The following is a 23,944-nucleotide window of genomic DNA, read 5'->3' as shown; positions in this document are numbered from 1 at the left end:
CCGGAACTTCTGTTTGAACCATATGTATTTACGACATGCCAATAATTTAGAATTGTGTGAGATTTTCTGCAGGTGGGGAGGATGAATCGAAATTGATAGCTATCACGTTTACTGGATATAGTTTTTACATTTATTCTTGGCAGCTCAAGGGTTTGTGTTGCTGATTCTGATAATTCTAGTAGCTTGAGTATGTTATTGATGGTATGTAATCATGAAATTATGAAAACAAGCTCTTAGCTTAGAAATAACTGGGTTAGCCAGAAATTGGTTTGTGAAAAGTCAGTAAGGATATTTCCTTCTCAAGGTGGGGAGATCTGGAAGAAATAATTGTCCAATAACCATGTAATTTTTAAAGAAATTTACTGATTGTAGGAATCTCTCTCTCTCTCTCTCACTTATGAAGAAAGCTTCCTGGGTTGACAAACACAGGACAGTGTAAGCCTGTTATCTCTGCCAAGGACATGTCTCCAGCACACACCCTGAAACAAGACACACTTGATCGGGTCAGTGGAGGGTGATGGGGGAGGAATCTCATGACCCAAATGTAAACCAACTGTCTAAGTAAAGGTTAACAGGATGCCCTAGAAAGTGATGAGCCACTAAATGACTTCAAGGATTTCCAATGGAAATAGGAGGGATTAACCTGAAAATCTATCCCTTGATAATTGAATAAGCGATTGACAAAAGACCCCCAGAAATAATGTATACAAACAGCCTTTCAAGAGGAAAATCAGTTTAGAGAAGAAAGAACTTCTCAGTGATCTATGCTGGCTTCAGCTGAACACTTTGGCTTAAAGAAACCGAGAAAGGGAGAGACTGTCACCTCCAGCCATGGAGATCAGCCTCCCCCTGATCCAGAACCAGTAAATCATTCCGAGGGGACTGCCAACTCCAGCCAAGGAGATCAGCATCCCCCTGATCCAGGACCAGTAAACCATTCCGAGGAGACTGTCACCTCCAGCCACAGAGATTAACATACTCTTGCTTCTCCCTATCCATTTGTCCAATCAGGGACCAGTAAACCGTTCTCACCTGTGATGGGTTGTATGTCCTTTCTGCCTTTTTAACTGATGTATCATATCTAAACTGTTGCTTCTTAATAAAATGCTTCAAAACACCTACGACTTCAAACCCCTTTTTGGGTAATCTGTAACTCCTGGACTAAAATCTTACACTTGACCATGAGAGTAACTGAAGGTACGAGAACTGAAATAATCTGGAGTAATGATGAGGTGTTATTTGTGGTTCAGTGTTTGCATTCGTATCTCTCAGTCAGGAGGCTGTGGGTTGAAATCCACATCTAGAAACATGAGTTTAAAATCCAGGTTGATATTTTGATGCAGTACTGAGGGAGCACTGTCAGTCTATGGCCCCATCTGTCCTCTCATTTGGGTGTAAAAGTTCCCAGGATGTTCTTCCAAAGAGCAAGGGAGTTCTCCCTGCTGTACTGCTTCATTTTTATCCTCAACAAACATCACTGAACAGGTTATCTGATCACAATCACATTTCTATTAGTGAGATCTTGCTGTGCACAATTTGGTGACAACATTTCATACATTACAACAGTGACTACACTTCAAAAAACTTAATTGGTTGTAAAGCACTTATGGACGTCCTGAAGTTGTGAAAGGTGCTATATAAATACAAGTCTCCATTAACAAAGGAGAAAATGCCCAAAAATACAACAGTTGGTAACAGGACACCAATCAGTCTCCTCTTATCTTAGAGAAATGAAGGACTGGGACACTGTGTTTGACACAAAGCTGATTTATTTAACCTATACCCAGAATATTAAACTCCAGCCCAGTTACAAGGATTACTAACACCAACAAAAACAAACTCTAACTTTCAAAATGAAACGGTTCAGTCCTGGATGTGATTAACAGCAACAATAACAGCAGAATCCAAGCCCTGCAACTTGTGAACTCGCTGGTGTGTCTGCAGGGTGGATGAACGAGAGAATCCCTTCCCACAGATGGGGCAGGTGAATGATCTCTCCCTGGTGTGAATGCGCTGGTGTTTCAGTCAGAGGGAATGCTGAATGAATCCCTTCCCACACACAGAGCAGGTGAACGGCCTCTCTCCAATGTGACTGCGCTGGTGAGTCAGCAGGTCCATTTTGCCTTTAAAGCTCTTATCACAGTCGGAACATTTAAAAGGTCTCATGTCAGAGTGAACACGTTGGTGTGAAGTGAGATGAATTCCTTTCCACAATCAGTGCAGGTGAACGGTCTCACCCCAGTGTGAATGTGCTGGTGTCTCAACAAGGTGGGTAACTGAGTGAACCCCTTCCCACACACAGAGCAAGTGAACAGCCTCTCCCCACTGTTAACTCTCTGATGATCCAACAGTTTGCATAACTGAGTGAATGCCATCCCACACTTAGGGCATGTGAATGGTTTCTCCCCAGTGTGAACTCGCTGGTGTAACTGAAGGCTGGATAACTGAGTGAATCCCTTCCCACACATAGCACAAGTATACGGCCTCTCCGTGAACTCGCTGGTTAGTCAGCAGGTTTTGTTTTCTTTTAAAGCTCTTCTCACAGTCAGAACATTTAAAAGGTCTCGTGTCAGAGTGAACGAGTTGGTGTGCAGTGAGGTGGGTTAGTCGAGTGAATCCCTTCCCACAATCTGAACAGATGAACGGCCTTTACCCAGTGTGATTGTGTCAGTGAATTTCCAACGCAGTTGGTGATGTGAATCCCTTCCCACAGTCTCCACATTTCCATGGTTTCTCCGTGGTGTCAATGTCCTTGTGTCTCTCCAGGTTGGATGATTAGTTGAAGTCTCGTTCACACAGAACACGTGTATGGTTTCTCCGCACTGTGAATGGTGCAATGTATTTTCAGGCTGTGTAACTGGTTAAAGCTCTTTCGACAGTCAGGGCACGGGAACACCCTCACTCCGGTATGTATGTGCTGGTGTTTTTCCAGCCACAGGCAGAACATACAAAAAATTCTCCTTCCACGTTCAACTGCCAATGATATTCAGGTCCTGATGAATCGAGTGACTTTGTCAGATCTGCAGAATTTTTTGCAAATTACCTCCTTCTAATCCCTGGAAAAGAAGTTGACAGTGTCAGTATCACTATCAGCCCAGGATTGAAATTCAGAATAGGCAATTCTAGTTCCTACAGAAAACTCTTTCTTCTCTTGTTTCTACAAAGATGGGTTCAATCAAGGTAAAAGAAGTGACAATCAGCAACAAACCCCTAACAAGAATTCAGAGAACATTTCTATCTAAACCAGAATCTTGTTCACCGTGTCTATACCCTGTCTATCACTCTGTACCCTGATGTCCCCACCAGCTGATGAAGGTGGACACCACATGCTCCCTCTCCAGAGTTACTGGGGCACAGGCGAGACTGCGAAAGAGGCTGGCAGCTGGTGTGAAGCCATGCCACTGTCGCCACCCCGCACCCCCCCCCCCCCCACCCCCCCCACGCCCACCATATCCCCCGTCCATCTTCAATCTACAAATTGTTGTTTTAACCAAGACCAGGTTCAGGAGAAGATCCTCTAACTTACCTAGCCCCTCCACATTGGACAGGCAAAGATTGTAATCAAACACTGAGGAGCAGCCCCTTCAGGTAACGATACAGGGGCTGCAAACTCTCACAACGAATGTATGCATGGCCCATGGACTCCTCGAGGTTGCAAACATCACCTGGGCACTCATGAATGCAACGGACACTAGGACCCGGATGGGAACAGAGGCCGTGAAAGTCCGCCCATTCGGTTACGTCACCAAGACGCGAGCATTCTGCTCCCTGCTGAACCAACAGGCCGTTTCGTGGGAAGAGACCCGAAGCTGCAGGTTTGTTTTCGGGGCTTCGATTCCGCATCCATTTTGGTGATACGACAGACAAGCGGCTCTCCAGAGCCATCATTGCGCATGCTCCAAACGATGGGTAGAAATGCGCGTGCGCACTGCTCTCCTGTAGTGGGGATAGGAGGCATTCACCATTGCGAGGGATGCTGGGTAATGTCCCCGCCACGGAAAGTCCTAACCAGTGTATAGAGATTTATTTTGATATGACGTGGATTTTTGAGCGCGGTGGTGTGGAAATCAATGAAAATCGGATCCAAGTTATACAGAAACCCGAGTAAAACTCTCCTTCCATCTTATGTGCATAAGCCAGCAGTTTTTCCATCCACGGGTCTTTTAATGCTCCAGGGTCAGGGAATCCAGCTAGAACTAGTTTGTGTACAAGGTGATTGCGTGGATCCTGAGCTGTGGAGGGATTTACACAAAACAATGGTAATTTTAAAGGTTGAAGGCATCGAAATTTTTACTCCATTCTGAAGACCAAGAATGTTACCTTAACTACTGAAAGAGAGAAAAAGTGAAACATTGTCCATCTAAATATTGGAAATAGGTTAAAAATGAGGGGGAAATCAAACTCCATATCTTTAACAGATATTGACATGGAAAGAGGGAAATGATTGACCTTCAGAGATCCAGTCCACTTGTGAATCAATCACCACTCACCAACACTGTCAGAGTTCAGGGGCTCAGAGGGAAAAAAAATTGCTGCTGTGAATCTAATTTGGGAAGTACAGTTAAAGAAACAGGATTCAATTTATAAACTAAAGTATTGAAATTCAACTAACAATAATTGTTTCCAATTAACATATTCATTTTGCCCAGCACTCGTGGGAAATGTTCACTCTTTTATACTATTCTATTTTTCTATGATTATGATGCATGACCTTCCCCTCCATTCTGTAACATATAAATGGTGAAGCATTCTACCCAGAATGTTCCATGTGGGTGAATATGGCCAATCTTCATCAGAAGGGCCGTAACGTACAGGTGGGGGAAGGCCCCACCTCTCCCGGAAGGAAGGGATCTGCTGGACACAGCCTCTCCCACCTTACAAATATGTGGGGCTTCTTCATATTGCAACATCCCAGCCAATTCGTAGTTGTGAGATTGCAGGAGAGTAATGTTTTTACTTAGGCTGGGAGAGTTTGATGGGACAGTGTCGAGGGCGTTTAACTCTCTATCGAAACCGTGCTGTACCTGCTCTGTGGCACTGTTTGATGTGGCATGTTGTGGGAGTTCTCTGTATCTAAGCTGGGCTGTACTCGCCCTGGACATGTTTAACGAGACGATTTGGAAGAAGCTTTGTTCGGCCTCTAATTCTCACACGTGTTGTACCTACCTTGGGAATATTTGATGGGAAAGTGTAGCGGGACCTTTACTCTGTTTCTAATACATGTTGTACCTGCCCTGAGTGAATTCCACATTGGAATAGGCAGTGAGATAATGTTATTCCTCTTCACACAATGTTTGCCTGAAAATCTCATATGAGAGACCTAATAATGTCTTTGTATTGAGTTCATCTCCTGACCCTGGCTCAGTGTCAAGAACATGCATTATCTGTCCTTTCAGATCATTGGTCTATTCATGTCCAATCTTATCTTCAACAGGACCTCCTAGAACCTGCTCTGATTGCAGATTCTTAGTTTTAATTTGTGTAAGTGCCTTTGCTATTGAGAAATGTTTAATAGAGTTATTAAAATTATTCAGATCTTCCTCACCTGGCTTCCCTCTGTCTACATTCCCCACCTTGAGGCTCAAGAATGTTCTTCCTTTTGTAGCTTCAAAGCTTTTCTCTTGGTCAGTGCAAACATTTCCATTATATCCTTTCTCCTTGTTACCTGTCTTTGAATTCTCTTCATCAACCAGACCATGAACGTTAGGGGACTTAGCATCATCGGTAATACCAAGAGGAAATTAGAGGCAGTTATTATCCAAGTATGTTGTTCTGTATTTCACACTATTTGCTACGGGGGCTGATCACCCAGTGTAACAATGGACCATACAATATTAACAGTAAGAGGTGGAATTTAATGTGTTTATTTCTATCCTGATTGTTTTAAAGTCTGTTTCTCCATGGAGTATGTGTAATGCATTGATAATATAAAATGTCTCATCCTACTAACCACATTAATCACTTTATGCTGTTGTGTTGTTGAGTTCCTGAGCATGTCTGGGATTCATTCCTCAGAGCAGGTTCACCATGCATTTCAACATGTTAGTTACTTCACATGTAACCAATCACATCTACACACTCACACCAGTATCCCAATATCATGCTACACATGCCGTCTGATACAAGCCATTCTTGACTTTCAGGTAATCTTACCAAAAGATCAGGAGGGTGTCTGACGATCTTGACTTATCTCCCCATTGCAGGGTGCAATGCCTCAGGTACTGACCAGATAATTAAATGCATTTACCTTGAAAAGTTCAGAGGCAAGAAAACTAAAATCTCCAAGAAAAGGCTTTCAACTTATTAGTCTCATTTACACTTTCCTTTCTTCCACTTAAATGTACATGGATACAAAATTGAGCTATTTTATTGACCTATACCCAGGATGAGTTCTTCCAATTTCCATTTGTTCATATGATTTTCTCTATCTTTTACTCAAAGTGGGCCATCCCATTAATTATCATTCTATCTCATTTATGAGCCCTGGAGGAACTTAACTGTCCAACTCAATATTCACGTAATATGGTGTTTTTACATCAGAGATAGAAATACTTACAATTCTCCCATATCTCCCGTTCTCAAGTACTTTGTCTTAAAAGGTAACAAATGGGATAAAGCCAAACCATTAAAAGGCAAAGTCTTTAGTTCAAATTGTCACAGTGGAAAGGGTTAACTATTCTGCTTGTTTGCGGAAAGGTTGGAGCAAACATTCTCAAATGTGCACAATTGTATCAACTTTACATAACTTTTCTTTTCAGATCAAAGATGAGCCAAACATGATTTTTGTTTCTCCAATTCTTTTGGTATTTCTCACAGCTCTTTTGTTCTCTCTTCAGATTACTGTTACGATCCCAGCTGACGTTCATACTGGACAATAAGATCCCAGAGTGAATCCTGGTTTGACAGTTCCTAATTTTCTTTGAAGAAACCGTGGAGGAAAAGTCATCAACAGGAGTCTGTTGACGAATTTCTAACGCAAGGAATAAACTATTTATTAAACAAGAAAAAATGAACTATATTATGCCAGATAAATAATGGGAAAGATCTCAATACCAACACAAGAAGACACTTCAGACACACACTATTCCTTTACCCCAACAATATCTTTACAGGGAAGAGTTACCACGAGATTGACACAAAAGCTTCTCGCTTCGGACTGCCACAGTTGCAAACAATTTTCTTCCGGTGAAATCCTGAGCATTCACTCGATGCTTATCACCCAACTTGTATCTCTCCCTGAAACACCCAAAAAACACATTCTGAACTCTTTGCTTCTTCAACTGCAAAGTGAACAAATGAGTTCCCTAAACTCTATCTTCCAGTAGCATCTCTGCTAAACTGATCAATTTACTGAGTTCTATTAGCTGATTATTCAGTTAACTACTGTCCCCAAGAGCCTCAGAATTTTTCTTATCAGAGAGCTTAAAATTCCTGTCCTCTCTCTCTGACACACTCTGAACACTCAATGACAGATGCGACCAAAGCAGATTCCATGGATTTCTCAACACCCCACCCAGACGTTTGTCACATTGTGAGACAATCAATCCCACAGAAACTTTGTCTTTCTCATGAGGGTTTCTGATCTCCACATCTGAAGACCTTGCCTTGGAATTCTTTCCAAAAGTATTCCGACTCGGGCAGTTTCAACAATGGCCCACCTCACAGGGTTTTAATCTCTCCTTCTGAGATTCCTTTCCCCTGGATTCTCGAGCACACTCAAGCATCACATTCCAAGCACAATTTCAGATCTTTGGCTGTGCCAAGCAGAACACCACTGCTTCAAAGAGGTACCCAACAGCCCACAGCATTGAGTCACCAACCTTCAGCTGCCTTCTCGGATCTTCAGGGCTTCTCTCAAGCCCAATTCACTATAAGTCTGCTCACTGCAGCTCCTTCTTTAACTCTGAACCTATTTCTCTGCTCCTTTCCTTTACCTCATTCAAGGGGATCTATTCCTGTCCCCTCTCTTCATTCCTTACCTGGAACTACCTTTTGGGACCTCTCCCTGGTTTGGGAGCTTCTCCCTGTCCCTGTCCCAAGTCCTGCTCCCTGGGACACCTCCAAGATAATGGTGCTCCGTTTCAGGTCATCTGACTTGCATTTCCAAACTGAACCAACAGAGATGAGTTGAGGTTTCATCACACACCTTTTCAAATGTGTAATATAACTGAAGAAAAATGAAACTAAATAAGTTAGCATTGAAGTTTCAACCTTCTTAGACCAAAAAGAGTCAAAGAGGGTGGAGCTTCCCACAGCTTGTCAACTCCAGCTCATAATTTCAAGGCTGAAGCTTATCTTTAGGGAATCCAACTTTTCAGTGCCTTTGATAATTCTACAAGTAAATTGTGATTAATGCTACAAGGTTTAATTTAATCAGTAATTGTAATATTTCACTTTTCTCAGCACAGAAGCTGGCAGCATTTTAAATCCCAATTGTATGCTTCTCTTGTAGCTGGTGTATGGAGAAGATCATGTCCACTGTAGATCCGCCAGCACAGAAACTGCACTGTGCTTCTGGGTACACATGACCGCAGTGAAGGTCTTCCCTATGATACTAAGGAATGAGATACCCCTGTAGTTGTTGCAATCCCCTCTGTCACCATTGTTTTTGTATATTGTGATGAGTTTTGCATTATGCATATCTTGTGGAACAGATCCTACTTTTCAGAGAAGGAGGTGGTCACAATATCTGGGACTTCCTGTGCCTGAGCAGTTTGGTTAGAACACTATCCTTGCCGGGTGATTTACTGCTTGCTAAGCAATAATTGGCCTGTTCAAACTCAAATGATGCAGGTTCCTCATCCAACGCAACCATGATGGGAAGCTGCAGGAGAGTCAAATGGAGACTGAGAGATGTACGTCTCACAGGAGTACAGCTCACAGTAATGTTCAACCCAGTGGGATATCTGTTTACTTCTGTCAGTGAGTACGTCACCATCCGTGATTTCAGGGGTCAACTTTGGTGATGGTCGGACCAAGCACCCTCTTGATCCCATCATACATAGCACATACATTTCCACTGTCACAGGCAGTTTGGATTTCTTGATATAGGCTGATCCAGTGTTTATTTGCACAGGATCTCCCTGTCTTTTACATGACTGTCTTGACTACTTTCAAATTGTGCAGTGTTCTAGCTGTTGGGTTTATGTTGTGCATCAGGTAGGCTTTGCTTTTTGCTTCAATGACAGATGTCATCTCAGCTGAATAGGTCCTAAACCAGTCTTTGTTGAGGGTTCCACCTTTACCAAATGTTGCTGCTGCTGTGTCAGAAATGATTGAATCAGCGACTTCCAAACTTCATCAATATCAATGTTGATTGATGAAGCTTTTATTGATGTGCCTGTAAAATATTTACTGCTTTGTTTAATGTTCCTTATTAATTTAACCTCATGATGAAGGTGTCACTGAAGAATGTGCAAGTCAGTAAGAATTGTCAGCAAGGATTAATCAGCACTTTATAACAAGAGATGTAAAAAATGGAACCTTTCTGACACCAAATTATAGATTTATATAAATTAGGATTGAAGTAACAGTTCATAATTTTATTGTAAACTTGTTCTTGAGAAGAGTTCTTGTATTAAGGGGTAAGATCACAAATGGTGCTTTCAAAAGGGTCATTGCAGCCCCGAAAGTCAGTGACATCTCCAGAATATTAAACTCCAGCCAGTTATAAGGTTGTGAATATCAGCAAAAACAAACCTAATATTGTCGGACTATCAGTCCTGGGTGTGATTACCAGCAGCAATAACAGCAGAGTCCAACCCCTGTAATCACTTGTGAACTCACTCGTGTCTCAGCAGGTGTTGTGACTGAGTGAATCCCGCCCCACACAAGAAGCAGGTGAATGGTCTGTCCCCGGTGTGAACTCGCTGATGTGTCAGTAGTTGGGATGACCAAGGGAATCCCTTCCCACACACGGAGCAGGTGAACGGCTTCTCCCCGGTGTGAGTACGTTGGTGTTCATTGAGGTCGGTTGACTGCCTGAAACTCTTTCCACAGGAAGTACAGCTGAATGGATTCTCCTTTGTGTGCATTCGATGGTGTGACTGGAGGGTGAATACCTGAGTAAATCCCTTTCCACACACGAAGCAAGTGAATGGTCTCCCACCCATGTGAATCCGCTGGTGTTCAGTGAGGATGGATGAAGACTTGAACTTCTCTCCACAGGTTGTGCAGCTGAATGGCTTCTTCTCAGTGTGAACTCGCTGGTGTGACGGAAGGCCGGATGACCGAGTGAATCCCTTCCCACACACAGAACAGCTGAACAGCTTCTCCCGTGTGTGAATGCGCTGATGGATTTTCAGCCGGGATGAAGAATTGAATTCTTTTCCACAGTCCTCACATTTCCATGGTTTCTCCATAGTGCTGCTGTCTTTGTGTCTCTTAAGGTTTGAGGATCAGTTGAAGCCTTGTCCAGACACACTGAACACATGTACAGTTTATCCCCACTGTGAATGGTGTGAAGTTTTTTCAGGCTGTGTAACTGGTTAAAGCACTTTCCACAGTCAGTTTACTGGAACACTCTCACTCAGGTGAATGTGTGTCTTGGTGATTTTCCAGTCACACTGATGTTTGAAACATTTCCACACAGACTGAACAGGCAAACATTTCTCCATCCACATTGAAAGGCTGATGATCTTCAGGTCCTGATGAATCGAGTGACTCTATCAGTTTATGCTGTGATGTTCGGTTTGAGCCTCCTGTCTGTAAATCCACCCGTTCTAATATCCTAGAAAAGGATTTACAAAACTCATCACTGTAAATACAGGACAGAAATTCTGAACAGACAAGTCTTGTTTCTATGGAACATGTTTTCCCCTCATGTTCCTGCAAATCCTCATCCCACACACTCTCCCTCCTACCGTGCTGAAATCCAAATCCCAGAGTGACCAACCTTACTGTATTTTACAGAATTGTCCCCTATTTGAGAGTCAGTTATTCTGGTCTTCCTGGTGCCGGAACTCCGTTTTGTCCCTTAAATTGGACCGGTCAATGGGACTAGCGGAATAATATTTCGGCACAGACTAGAAGGGCCGAATGGCCTATTTTTCTGTGCTGTAGTGTTCTATGGTTCTGGTCGCTCTCCATACAGAACCCTGTCCCCCACTGTTTCTGTGCTCCAACAGCTCTGGCAGCCAATTCACCGCATCACCCCCCACCTCAGGCAACACCCCACCCAACAAACCCCCACCCACTCGTATGGACTCCCAAGGCAGGCTGTCCCTCAATTTTCTTCCTGTGATATGGTCATCCTGCCAAACCCTTCATACCATATCCACCATTCCTTTCCTCACTCCCAGTTTTATCCCTCTGTCTACTCTGGCTGGGTTCTGTTCTCAAATACCTGTGTGGAAAGTGAGAATATAATCGATGAATCAATCATTTTCTCTCCTGGTCACTGGGCCCCTGAAGCCCCGCCCACTTACTGTTGCTTCAGCAAGAAAGTAAAAGACCCGGAGCAACAAACGCGGGTCCTGCAGGTTCTTATTGGGAGTTTGGGGCCTCCAGCGGGTGTTTCTGAATCCTCCCCGCCCACCTCCCAGGGTTTCCTTCCTTCCCACAGATCAGATTCCTCATTGATTTGAGCCCAAAGTGTAACCTCTTATTTATTGTCCCCCCCTCCCCCATCCTCTGATGTGAACCATCCTCCACTCGCTGACCCAGGATGGCGGCCGTTAACCTGGGCCTGTTCCCGGGAGGGAGAAGCCCCGCAGCTGCACACCAGGCGCTGATAATTATTCATAACGGTCACTCCAGCTCACAATGCCCGGGCAGTGATTGACGGCAGGTACGGACCAATAGGAATAGGGGATGGGGCTGTAGGACCGAACGAGAGCGGTTGGTCCTCCAATCGGACTGAATGGGGGGGCGGGGCTGAGCCCATAACTCCATCATCCCTCATTGTCTCCGCAGGCGCCCCGGCTGCGCACTGTCCCCGATAAAGGTGGCGGCCGTTAACCCGGGCCTGTCTCGGAGAAAAGCCCGAGAAGCTGTCGCCCTTTCAAATACTGTGCCCAAGCTTCGTATTCGGGGCTGGAGGCTTACACGAGGTGTTTATGAAGACTTCCAACACACCCGCCGGCTCCTTTCCTCCCTCCTGACCCACCCGGCGGTAACTCACCAGCTGAGAATTTCCACACAGCCGCTTCAGTCATCCGCCATCGTCGGCAATGCGCATGCTCCAGCTCACAATGCCCATCATCAATAGGTAGATGGGGCAGGGTTCGAGGACCGAGAGGGAGCGGCTGGTCCTCCAACCAATCGGAACGAATGAGGGGCGGGGCTGAGCCCGGATCTCCCTCATTGGCTGAAACTCTGCATCATTTTGAAAGATTTGTCTCAAACTCCAGGAGAAAACTGGACCTTTCTGTTTGTGGCTTAATACAGATGAAACCCTGTGGGTGTGGAGCAAATATTTCAACATTTGTTACTGAAATGTGGGAACATGATGAAACAATGGACACACAATTCAAGGGCTGACTTTGAGGAATAACTGGGCAGACAGGGAATGTCACCATTGGAACAAGGAGAGTCTCTGGTTTCAATAAATGAACTGGAAGAAGGGTTAGGATAGGTTAGGGAGAAGGTTAATACTGTCATCATTCAGAACAACAAAGAATATAAAGGAAGAACTGATTTCAAAGACAAACTCTTGTATTATGTATGGATGAGATATGCTGAATAAGTTTAAAAGGGGTTTTCTATATTAGACAAAATCTAGAACTCAGATGAGGATATGGATTGGTGTTCGGTGGGAAGATCTGGATCAGTGTTTTACTCCAGGAAGCCTTAAAGTCAGGGTGACAGTATTTCAGAACAGATTTCTGTGATAGCAGCAATCCCATTGCTAACTGTCAGTATGACCAATGGAAGTATTTAAAGTGGAGACCAGAGGGGTGCTTAAGGATGATGTACACAAGGAATTTGTGAACTATCTGAGGATAACAGTGTGCGGAAAGGAAGGGATGTGGAAAGGAGCAGACATTTCATGTTGTTCCAGGCGAAGTGGGTCCTAGTTGTGTCGGAGTCAGGTTTTACACAGCACAAGGTCAGCCTGTGGTTTCACCCTGGATGAAGAATCTCTGAATGGTACCATTCAAATCACTCGATGGGATTCTCTGAGAACCAACATCGTCTGCTCAAAGAGAGGAAGGTTTTGTGTTACAGCTAATGAGAAGCAGCATACACACTCAGAGACCTACACACAAAGAACCATATGCTCTCTCACACACAAGCACACACATCCACATGTACACAAACTAACACACACAGCCATCCTCCCCCCACCCACCCCCGCACATTCTCACATGGAACAGGTCCTGTGCCATTGGATGGACACTTGCCACCCTGAATAAAACTGGGGATAAAGTATTGATGTCTGTAAGGGCCATAATATTAGATAAATCCAAGTAAATATTACTCTTGACTCCCTTGTAGATCAAAAATCTGTCTAACTCAGCCTTGAATATATTCAATGACCTGGCCTCTACTGCTCTCTGGGGTAGAGAATTCCAAAGACTGACGACCCCCTGAGAGAAGAAATTCCTCCTCATCTCTGTCTTAAATGGGAGACTCCTTAGTTTTAAACTGTGTCCCCTAGCTCTAGATTTCTTCATGATGGGAAACATCTGCTCAGTATCTACACTGTCATCCCCCCCAGAATCTTCTTTGTTTCAGTAAGTTCACCTCTCATTCTTCTGAATCCCAACAAGTATGGGTGCAACCTGTTCAACCTTTCCTCATAAGACAACCCCTTCATCTTAGGAGTTGGCCTAATGAACCTTCTCTGAACTGATTCCAATGTTAGTATATCATTCCCTAAGTAAGAAGACCAAAACTGTACAAGTACTCCAGCTGCTGTCTCACCAATGCCCTGTGTAGTTGTAGCAAGTTCCCTACTCCACCCCCTTCCAATAAAGGCCAACACTCCATTTGTCTTCCTCATTACTTGCTGAACCTTCATGCTAATTTTTCATGATTCATGTACAAGAACACATGAGGGAGTGGTAGAGGCAGGAACCCTCACAACATTTATGAAGTATTTAGATGACCACTTGAAATGCCATAGCATACAGGGCAATGGGTCAAGTACTGGAAAATGGCCAGCACAATCACAATGGGCCCAAGGGCCTGTTTCTGTGCTGTATAAGTCTATGACTCTATGACTATGACTCTATGACACCCAGATCATTCTGTACTGCAGCATTGTGCAGTCTCTCACCTTTTAAATAATTTTCTACTTTTATATTCTTCCCGCCAAAGTGGGAAAGCTCCCATTTTCCCACATGATGCTCCATCTGCCAAATTTTTGTCCATTCAGGTAACCTATCCATGTCCTTCTGCAGACTCTTGGTATCCTCCTCACAACTTGCTTTGTATCATCAGTGATTTTGGCTACAATACAGTCAGTTCCTTCATCCAAGTCATTATTAGAGCCGGCTGCTTTTGTCTTCTTCAATTGTGGGTGATATTGGTCCCCATTCTCCTGGACACTGAATCCATCTTGTTCTAAACTGGGTTCAATGTCAGACAGTTCAGGGAGTCAGGAATCATTCACCCCTAGACCTACACTGACAGACAAAACTGCAGACAGTTCTCAGTAAGGATTCCTCTGGTTCCTCACTTTAGTCAGTTGTCTGGACCATTAGTCAGGATACTGAAACCCACCTTTCTTACAGTCCACTCCTGGAGGCCCCATCCCTGAGCCTACAATCTTCAGCAGGGTCAGTGGTGGAGTTCCACAGCGGGAGTGATCTCAGAGTAACTATCAGGAATGCACCCTTGGGGATGTTCCAAGGCATATGGTTTTAGTTATCCTGGTGTCTTACACACACACACACATTAATAAAACAGGGAGTTTCTGAAAACACGCTGCAGGTCCTCCTTTATTTGGAGATCAAATGTCTGCTGTATGATTGTCCCAGAAGTTAACAGGCTTCTGTGAATCCTCCAGTTAGATGTTCCCAGTTTTAAATTGGTTTATTTTAAATGTTTTAACACCAGCTTTAAAGTGCTAGATTCAGGACTGCCACAAAAACACATTAAATCTCCATGGAATAATTACCACAGTCATTCTCTTAAACTTAAACCTGCTGTTTCACTTTTAGTCAGAAACAGATCACAACTTTACACCAATCTCTGATTTGACAGCACATTTCCAGCATTCACCGTTGTTCTTCCTGACTCTAAACACAGTTGTGAAGGAGCCTTCTGTTCCGTGTCTAGGAGCTCTGAACCATGGAAGACAGCGGCTGGGACACATTTCTTACATACCCCAGGATTAACCCACATGGGGACTTTGTCGTCAGTGAAGAGAGATGAGAAAGACCCTGTCAGTGTGACCCTGAAGGACTGTGTCCAGGCTGAAGTTCTGTTCCTGCCGTATGATCTTACCCTAGCTTGTCCTTTCTGAGTTCCAGCCAGGTGATGTTAAACACTCAGGTGGGAAAGACAAAAATCTACAACATGTTGAAAACAAAGCTGTTTTATTTCACATTTATCCAGAATATTAAACTCCAGTCCAATTAGCGAGGTTATTAACATCATCAGAAACAAGCTCCAACTGTCAGAGTAAAAGCATCAGAAAGTTCTGGTACTGAAAAAGGCCATTTGGCCCATCGTGTCTGAACTGGTTGAAATAAAGCTATTCAGCCAATCCCACTTTGCAGATCTTAGTTTGTCACCCTGTATGTTCCAGTAATTCAACTGCATATCCAAGTCTTTCTGTTAAATGCAATGAGGGTTTCTGCCTGTACGACCCAATCAGATAGTGAGTTCCAGACTTGCACCACCCATTGGCTGAAATGATTTCTCCCTCCCCCTCTCATTCCTTCTGCCAATTATTTTAATTCTAAACTATACCCTCCCTCTGGTTATTGATCTCTCTGCTAAGAGAAAAAGGTCCTTCCTGTCCACTCATTCTGGGCCCCTCATAATTTCATACACATCAATTAAATCTCCCCTCAGCCACAGAAAATAACCCCAGCTTATCCAATCTTTCCTTATAGTTGAATTTCTTCAATCCTGTAAATCATAAATCTCCTCTGTACCCTCTCTGGTGTGAGAATATCCTTCCTGTAATGCAGTGTCAGAGCTGTACTCAGTACTCTAGCTGTGCTCTAACTAGTGTTTTGCACGATTCCAGCATAATCTCCCTGCTTGTATATTCTAGACTTCAGCCAAGAAAGGAAAATGTCCCAAATGCCTTCTTGACCACCTGATCTACCTGTCCAACCACCTTCAGGGATCTGTGGATATGCACTCCAAGGTCCCTCTGTTCCTCTACACTTCTCAGCATTAACCCATTAATTGTTCATTCCCTTGTCTTGTTTGCCCTCCCAAATTCATTATCTCACACTGCTCCAGATTGAATTTCATTTGCCATTTTCCTGTCCATCTGACCAGTCCATTGATATCTTCCTGCAGTCTATGGCTTTCTTCCTCATTGTTAAACACATAAACAACTTCAGGATCACCTGCAAACTTCTTACTCATGATCCCCACATTTAAGTCTAAATGATTGCTATAAACCACAAAACTGTGGAGCCCCACTGGAAACAGGCATCCAGACATGATTCAGCACTGGATGTGATTAACAGCAGCAATAACAGCAGAATCCAACCCCCACTGTCGCATGTGAACTTGCTGGCATCTCAGCAGGTTGTTTGACTGAGCGAATCCCTTCCCACACACGGAGCAGGTGAACGGCCTCTCCCCTGTGTGAACACGCTGGTGTGTCAGCAGATTCTGTTTACTTTTAAATCTCTTTTCACAGTCAGAACATTTAAAAGGTCTCTGATCAGTGTGAACAAGCTGGTGTGTAGTGAGATGGGATGACTGAGTGAATCTGTTCCTGCACAAGGGGCAAGTGTATGGTCTCTCCCCAGAATGAAATCGCTGATGCTTCAGAAGGTTGGATGAATCAATGAATTCCTGCCCATACTCAGAGCAGGTGAACGGCCTCTCCCCAGTGTGAACTCGATGGTGTCTCACCAGGTGGGCTAACCGAGTGAATCCCTTCCCACAGATAGAGCAGGTGAATGGCCTCTCCCCAGTGTGAATGTGTTGATGTTTCAGAAGATCCTTTTTGCTTTTAAATTTTTTCTCACAGTCAGAACAATGGAACGGTCTCTGATCAGTGTGAACAAATTGGTGTGTCAGAAGGTGGGATGAACAAGTGAATCCCTTCCCACACACGGAGCAGGTGAATGGTCTCTCCCCAGTCAGAGTGCGTTGGTGGTTCAGTAAATCCTTTTTACTTTTAAAGCTCTTCTCACAGTCAGAACATTTAAAAGGTCTCTTATCAGTGTGAACAAGTTGGTGTGTCAGGAGGTGGGATGACTGAGTGAATCTCTTCCCACACACTGCACAGGTGAATGGCCTCTCCCCAGTGTGAGAGCGTTGGTATATCAGTAGATCCTTTCTGCTTTTAAAGCTCTTCTCACAGTCAGAACATTTAAATGGTCTTTGATCAGAGTGAACCTGCTGGTGAGTCCGGAGGGTTGATAATGCATTAAATCCCTTCCCGCATTCAAGGCAGGTGAATGGCCTGCCACCAGTATGAACATGCTGGTGTGTGTGGAGGCTGGATGACTGAGTGAATCCTTTTCCACACACAGAGCAGGTGAACGGCCTCTCCCCAGTGTGAATACGTCGATGAGTTTCCAACTCAGATGGGTAATTGAATCCCTTCCCACAGTCCCCACATTTCCATGGTTTCTCCATGGTGTGGGTGTCCTTGTTTCTCTCCAGGTTTGACAATCAGTTGAAGCCTCATCCACACACAGAACACGTGTACAGTCTCTCCCTGCTGTGAATGGTGCACTTTTTTTTCAGGCTGGTTAAAACTCTTTCCAATCATTGCACTGGAACACTCTCACTCATGTGTGTATGTCTCAGTGCTATTCCAGTCACAACGTTGTTTAAAATCTTTCCTTACAGACAGACATTTCTTCTTCCAAATTCAAAGGCCGATGATATTCAGGTTCTGATGAATCGAGTGACTCTATCAGATCTTGACATGATGTTTGGTTTGAATTTCCCATCTGCAAATCCAACCCTCTGAATGCCCTGTAAAAGGAGTTTACATTAAAATACTCAGAATATTCAAAAAGCAAAGGCCATTCTGTCCAATGACTACGCTGGTTTTTATACACCACATGCTTCTCCTCCCATTCCATGCACCTCATCTCATCCTTTCAGCTTATCTTTCTATTCCCATTTCCCTCACGTACTCATCTAGTTTCCTTTCAAAATTATCTCAATGGTTTCCTATGAGTTTCACATTGTAATCACTCTCAAGAAATTTCAAGTGAAAACATTCTCTCCATATCTACCGCGTCCAACCCATTGATCATTGTGAAGACCTCTATCAACTCACTGCTAACTCTTCCATTTTCTAAAGGAAAAAGAAAGCTCCACCCTTTTCAATCTTTCATAACAGAAATATTTGTTCTGGTTTACAAAACTCATCACTGTCAATCCAGGATAGAAATTGAGAAGAGACAAACATCTCTCTTGGTTTTAGTTTGCTGGGTGTAAATCCTCCCCTTCTAACCCCCTGTAAAAGGAGTTTCCAAAATCCATCCCTGTCAGTCTAGGATAGAAATGAACACCATTCTCTCCTCCTGCTGTCAGGGACAGGGATTACTGCGCATGCGTACTGCTGCACATTGACCCTAGAAAGATGGCGGCCGTTCATTCGGGCCTGTGACCGGAGGAGGTCGGCAGCTTTGCTCGATTTGGTGCAAACGCGGATCCGGCAGCTTCTCATTCGGGTTTAGAGGCCGATACCTAGCGTTTATGAAGCATCCAGTCCATTCTCCGGCTCCATTCCTCTCCTCAGTTACGCTGTTTCTCACCTTGTCCCCCCATCCTTCCTCCTTCAACTCCCGCAAGCCCCAGTCTTCAGTCACAACGACATTGCGCCTGCGCGCAGGGCGCCAGCCTGATGGATGATCAGGTGGCACCCTTCCTTCATTTCGATTGGTTGGAGGACCACCAGATAGTCCCGCTCAGTCTTCCAGTCCCGCCCACTCTTCCTATTGGTCCGGAGCTGCCGTTAATCACCCGGGCATTGTGACGGTTTCAAACGCTGAGAGCGGCCACAGACTCAAGCCTGACTTGATGACTCTTGGCAGCATTTTCTGTTCGGGAATTAGAGCTAGAGATGGAGTGTCTACGGAGAGGGAAACAGAGTAAATGTTTCAGGTCGCTAAATTTTTATCCAAGCTGGAAGAATTTAGAGATTTAGTTGTTTTCCAGCATGTACGGAGTCAGGGAAATGAGAAGGGGAAAGGAGAAAAGAACAAACGGTCTTGTGATAGGATGGAAGGCTGGAGTGATTAAATGACAAAGCGGATGATGCAAGGCAACACTGGGTGATAAGGAGACAAGTAAATAAACTAATGGGACAAGTGAAGAGACAAAAGACAGGTCCAGATGAGATATGAATGATAACAGCAGAACAATTACAAGCACCTACTGTCTGAAAAAATGGGAGTGGTGGTTATGATCCAAAATTGTTGAAATTAATGTTGAGTCCAGAAGGTTGCAAAGTGTCTAATCAATGATGAGCACTGTTCCTCGAGTTTCCTTTGAGATTTATTGGAACAGTGCAGGAGGCTGAGGACAGAGAGGTCAGAACTGAAGTGAGGCAGAGAACTAAAATAGTAAATGATCAGAAGCTCAGTATCACGTTTGCAAACTGAATGGTGATGTTCCACAAAGCAGTCACTCAATTTAATTTAATCTCCTCAGTGTAGGAGAGATGGCATCATGAGTAATGAAAACACGATGCTAAATTGCAACAAGTACAAGGAAATCACTGTGCCACCTGGAAAGCGTATTGAGAGCTGGGAATGTAGGAAGGGAGGAGATGAAAGGGTGGGTGCAGCATCTGCTGTGCTCACACGGAAATGATACAAAATGATGTTCATAAGAAGACCAGAAATAGGAGCAGCAGGAGAACGTATGGCCACTACACCATTAAATGCTCTTCCTCCTTAACTCCACTTCTCCTCCCTATCTCCAAACCATTGATTCCCCAGTATCTAAACGTTCATGGATTTGCATCTGGAATATATTCAAGACAGAGAATAATTTGCAAGTGCTCCTGATCACTGCTCGGCAATCATATTAACTGAACTTTAGTCTGGCCTAGTGTCACAGCACTGAAATCTTGTCTTTCTCTGACATGTTATTCTTAATGTCATAATTGACAGATTAAGAGTAAAACAGCCACCGTTTCACTGTAAGGAGAAGAGACAACTTTGTAATTACTCCAGTCTGGCTCATTAGATCTGGTTATTCCATCCCATTTTATATTCATCTCATGGGAAAATGAGTAAAATACTGAAACATACGCGCTTTTGGGGACAATGGTGAGTTTGCTGCTCAGATTAGCTTAGGTCTCCATATTATAAGATAGAACTAAAAGGACTGGAGAAGATGCAAGAAAAAAATACTAGAATGATGCCAGAACTGGCAGGTGACACCCATTAAGAAAGACGGGACAGGCTGTAAATGTTTTCTGTAGAAAAGAGAATGAAGGATGACCTGATCCTTTAAGACTATGAAAGGGTTTGACAGGGTAGACAAGTGGCAGATGTTTCCACTTGCAGACAGAATGAGAATAAATATCATTTAGTCGCTAATAAATTTAATATGCAATTCCAGAGCAACATTTTAAACCAGAGATTAAAAACAGAAAACATTGGAAATACTCAGCAGATCTGTGGATGGAAACAGAAGATTAATATTTAAATCTGTGCACAGATGCAGTCCAGTTCTGATGAAAGATCATGGGCCTGAAATGTAAACTGTTTCTCTCTTCACAAATGCTACCAGAATTGCTGAGTATTTCCAAAATTTTCTGTTTTTAATTAAGATTTGAAGCATCCACAGTATTTTGCTTTTCTTTAACTGGAAAATGCTGAAATGAACTCCATGTGACATCAAGAAAGAGCTAAAGACACTGGATACTGCAAAGGCTATGGGCCCAAACAATATTCCAGCAATAGTACTAAAGACTTGTGCTCCAGAACGTTCCACGTCCCTAGCCAAGCTGTTCCAGTACAGCTACAACACTGGCATCCATCTGGCAATGAGGAAAATTCCCCAGGTATTTCCTGTACACAAAATGCCGGACAAATCGAACCCATCCAATTACTGCCCCATCAGTCTCCGGCCCCAATAATCTGGTCATTGACGCCCAGTTTGGGTTCCGCCAGGGCCACTCAGCTCCTGACCACATTACAGCCCTGGTTCAATCAATGCCAAAAGAGCTGAACTCCTGAGGTGAGGTGAGAGTGACTGCCCTTGACAGCATGGCCGCATTTGACCGAGTGTGGTATTAGGTAGCCCTGGTGAAACTGGAGTCAATGGGAATCATGGAAACCTCTCTGCTGGTTGGAGGCATACCTAGCACAAAGGAAGATGGTTATGGTTGTTGGAGGTCAGTCATCTTAGCTCCAGGACATCACTGCCGATTGGGCCTCGGACACTACCTCAATTGCTACATCAATGACCTTCCTTCCATCAAAAGGTCAGAAATGGGGAGGTTCACTGATGACTGCACAGTGTTCAGCATCATTTGCGACTCCTCAGATATTGAAGCAGTCAATGTTCAAATGGAGAAAGACCTGGACAATATCCAAGCTTGACTGACAAGTGGGAAGTAACATTTGCAACACAAGTGCTAGGCAATTACCATCTCCAACAAGAGAGAATCTAACCATCACCCCTTTACATTCAATGGCATTACCATTGCTGAATCCCCCACTATCAACATCCTGGGGGTTACCATTGACCAGGAACTGAACAAGATTAGCCATATAAATACTGTGGCTACAAGAGCAGGTCAGAGGCTAGGAATCCTGTGGCAATAACTCACCTCCTGACTTCATCATCTACAAGACACAAGTCAGGAGTGTGATGGAATACTCTCCACTTGCCTGGATTAGTGCAGCTCCCACAACACTCAAGAAGCTCAACGCCATCCAGGACAAAGCAGCCCACTTGACTGGCACCCCATCCACAAACATTCACTCCCTCCACCACTGACGCACAGTAGCAGAAGTGTGTACCATCTACAAGATGCACTGCAAGAACTCACCTTAGACAGCACCTTCTAAACCCAAGACCACTACCATCTAAAAGGGCAAGGACAGCAGATCCCTGGGAAACACCACCACCTGGAACTTCCCATCCAAGCCACTCACCATCCTGACTTGGAAATACACTGCCGTTCCTTTGCTGTCGCTGGGTCAAAATCCTGGAACTCCCTCCCTAACAGCACTGTGGGTGTACCTACACCACATGGACTGCAGTGGTTCAAGAAGCTAGATTACCACCACCTTCTCAAGGGCAATTAGGGATGGACAATAAATGCTGGCCTAGCCAGCGACGCCAACATCCCTTGAATGAATTTTAAAAAAGATTGTGAAACTAACCACCAGAAGGATTTGTGATTCCCGCCTGAGCTGGAAATTCTTAGATAAAACCTCACCGTGCAAAGATAATTTGAAAGCTGAATGTGGAAAAGGATTTACTCAGTCATCCCACTTACTGACGCAACAGCACGTTCACATTTGAGGGAGGAGAATCAGACTCATTGTGTGTGCAAAGGCATTCACTCAATTTGCCCCCTGGTTAACACTCCAACTTTAGAAACCCAACACTTTTGACCTACGACTAGTCCATTCTTATTCGGGAGGGATAGTTTAACCCTTATGTCTATGGAAAAAAAATCACTTGTTCACCCCACCTACTGAGACTCCAGTGAGTCCACATCTAACTGTAGGGGTTTGTTCTGCTGTTAATCACACCCAGGACAGAACTATGGTGGAAGACACGTGCTCTTTAGTTGCTGTATCAATTGATTTAGTAAATTTGTAACTTGGACAAATGGCTCCAATTGTAATCGGAATTCTGATCGCAAATCACAATGTTCTACTAAAAAAAATGTATGATCAAAATGGCGTCGCTCTGACCCAGCATTCACTGCGGGTAAGAATGTGCCCTATCCACACGACCGGCGCGCCTCGCGCAGGCGCAGTTTCCCGCTGAGAGTAGAGCATGCGCAGTGCAGACTGTCAATGGCGCTGCAAGGAACGGGGAAGAAACAATCGAGTGCAGTTGAGTAATGGAGTCGGTGGGTGAGCGGAGAGGATTAGAGCCAGCGGAATGGGCGGGGGGGCTTCATAAATACTACGCGGAGGCTTTGAACCCCAAGTAAAAAGTTACCGGTCCCGCATTAGCACCGAAAGGTCTATGAGCTGCGGGGCGCCTTCCGTTCACAGGCCCGGTACAGCAGGGCGCATGCGCTGTGATCTTGGATTAGGAGACAGGCAAAGAGTGGGTTGCCACCTTCCAGGATTGGACTGGAGTTTCCAGGAGCTGAAGCTCAATCTCCAGGACATTGCTGTGTGCAGCACTGGAGAAATATCTTAAGGGCATTAAAAAGATTGTTTTAATTTGTAATTTTCTTTGAATGTTTCTCTTTATTAAAATATTGAAAGTGGGACAAATCATCATCCAATTGCGTCACGAGACATTTTGCTTTCCAATTGGCCTGAGAAGGCAGTGTGTCACAAGGAAGGATGTGTTGGCCGACTCATGGCTGGAGCATAGGGACAAGTCATGTGATGGAACCTCCATTTAATCAGAGTTGGCAACCCTAGAGGAGAGAATATTGTGAATTTCTGTCCTAGACTGACAGTGATGGTTTCTGTAAACTTTACAGGGCACTGGAATTGGAGGATTGATAGACGGGAAACTCAAACCAAACATCACAACAAGATCTGACAGATTCACTTGATTCATCAGAAACTGAATATCAGCAGCATCTGAATGTGGAAGGTTTGTCTGTTCTGTTTGTGGGAGAAAATTTCAGATATCAATGTGACTGGAAAAACACCAGGAGGGAGTGTAGCACAGTTTTACC

The 23,944-nt window shown here is 44.2% G+C and overlaps 2 protein-coding genes across 4 annotated transcripts in view; one reads left to right on the top strand and one right to left on the bottom strand.

The window, feature by feature from the left end:
* Positions 1-23,944, top strand: part of LOC144697718 (uncharacterized) — a 112,420-nt gene that overhangs the window by 82,468 nt on the left and 6,008 nt on the right. Inside the window, exons 7-9 of the mRNA XM_078569727.1 lie at positions 3,784-3,909; positions 6,837-6,887; positions 11,914-12,112. Coding sequence (XP_078425853.1) covers positions 3,784-3,909; positions 6,837-6,887; positions 11,914-12,112 — 376 coding nt within the window. The remainder of the gene's footprint in view (positions 1-3,783; positions 3,910-6,836; positions 6,888-11,913; positions 12,113-23,944) is intronic.
* On the bottom strand, positions 8,350-12,176 carry LOC144698128 (uncharacterized). Of its 3 annotated transcripts, none has more exons than XM_078570071.1 (2): positions 12,122-12,176; positions 8,350-10,729 (listed from the first exon to the last, which is right to left on the bottom strand). In XM_078570071.1, exon 2 carries the CDS (start codon positions 10,359-10,361, stop codon positions 9,783-9,785), a length of 579 nt encoding a protein of 192 aa, XP_078426197.1. In that variant the 5' UTR covers positions 10,362-10,729; positions 12,122-12,176; the 3' UTR covers positions 8,350-9,782. The 3 variants fall into 3 exon arrangements, with proteins under 3 accessions (XP_078426197.1, XP_078426198.1, XP_078426196.1); XM_078570072.1 differs by having other exon boundaries at positions 12,107-12,157; XM_078570070.1 differs by lacking the exon at positions 12,122-12,176 and adding an exon at positions 12,076-12,106 and having other exon boundaries at positions 8,350-10,756.

Source organism: Cetorhinus maximus, chromosome 23 (genome assembly GCF_964194155.1).
Source record: "Cetorhinus maximus chromosome 23, sCetMax3.hap1.1, whole genome shotgun sequence".
In the NCBI taxonomy this organism is placed as follows: Eukaryota; Metazoa; Chordata; class Chondrichthyes; order Lamniformes; family Cetorhinidae; genus Cetorhinus; species Cetorhinus maximus.
Note: the sequence above shows the minus strand (reverse complement) of the source record. Positions and strands in the feature narration are given on the sequence as shown.

Coding starts and splice junctions, on each gene's coding strand:
- LOC144698128 (XM_078570071.1), bottom strand. CDS start 10,361: ATGGAGAAACCATGGAAATGTGAGGACTGTGGAAAAGAATTCAATTCT.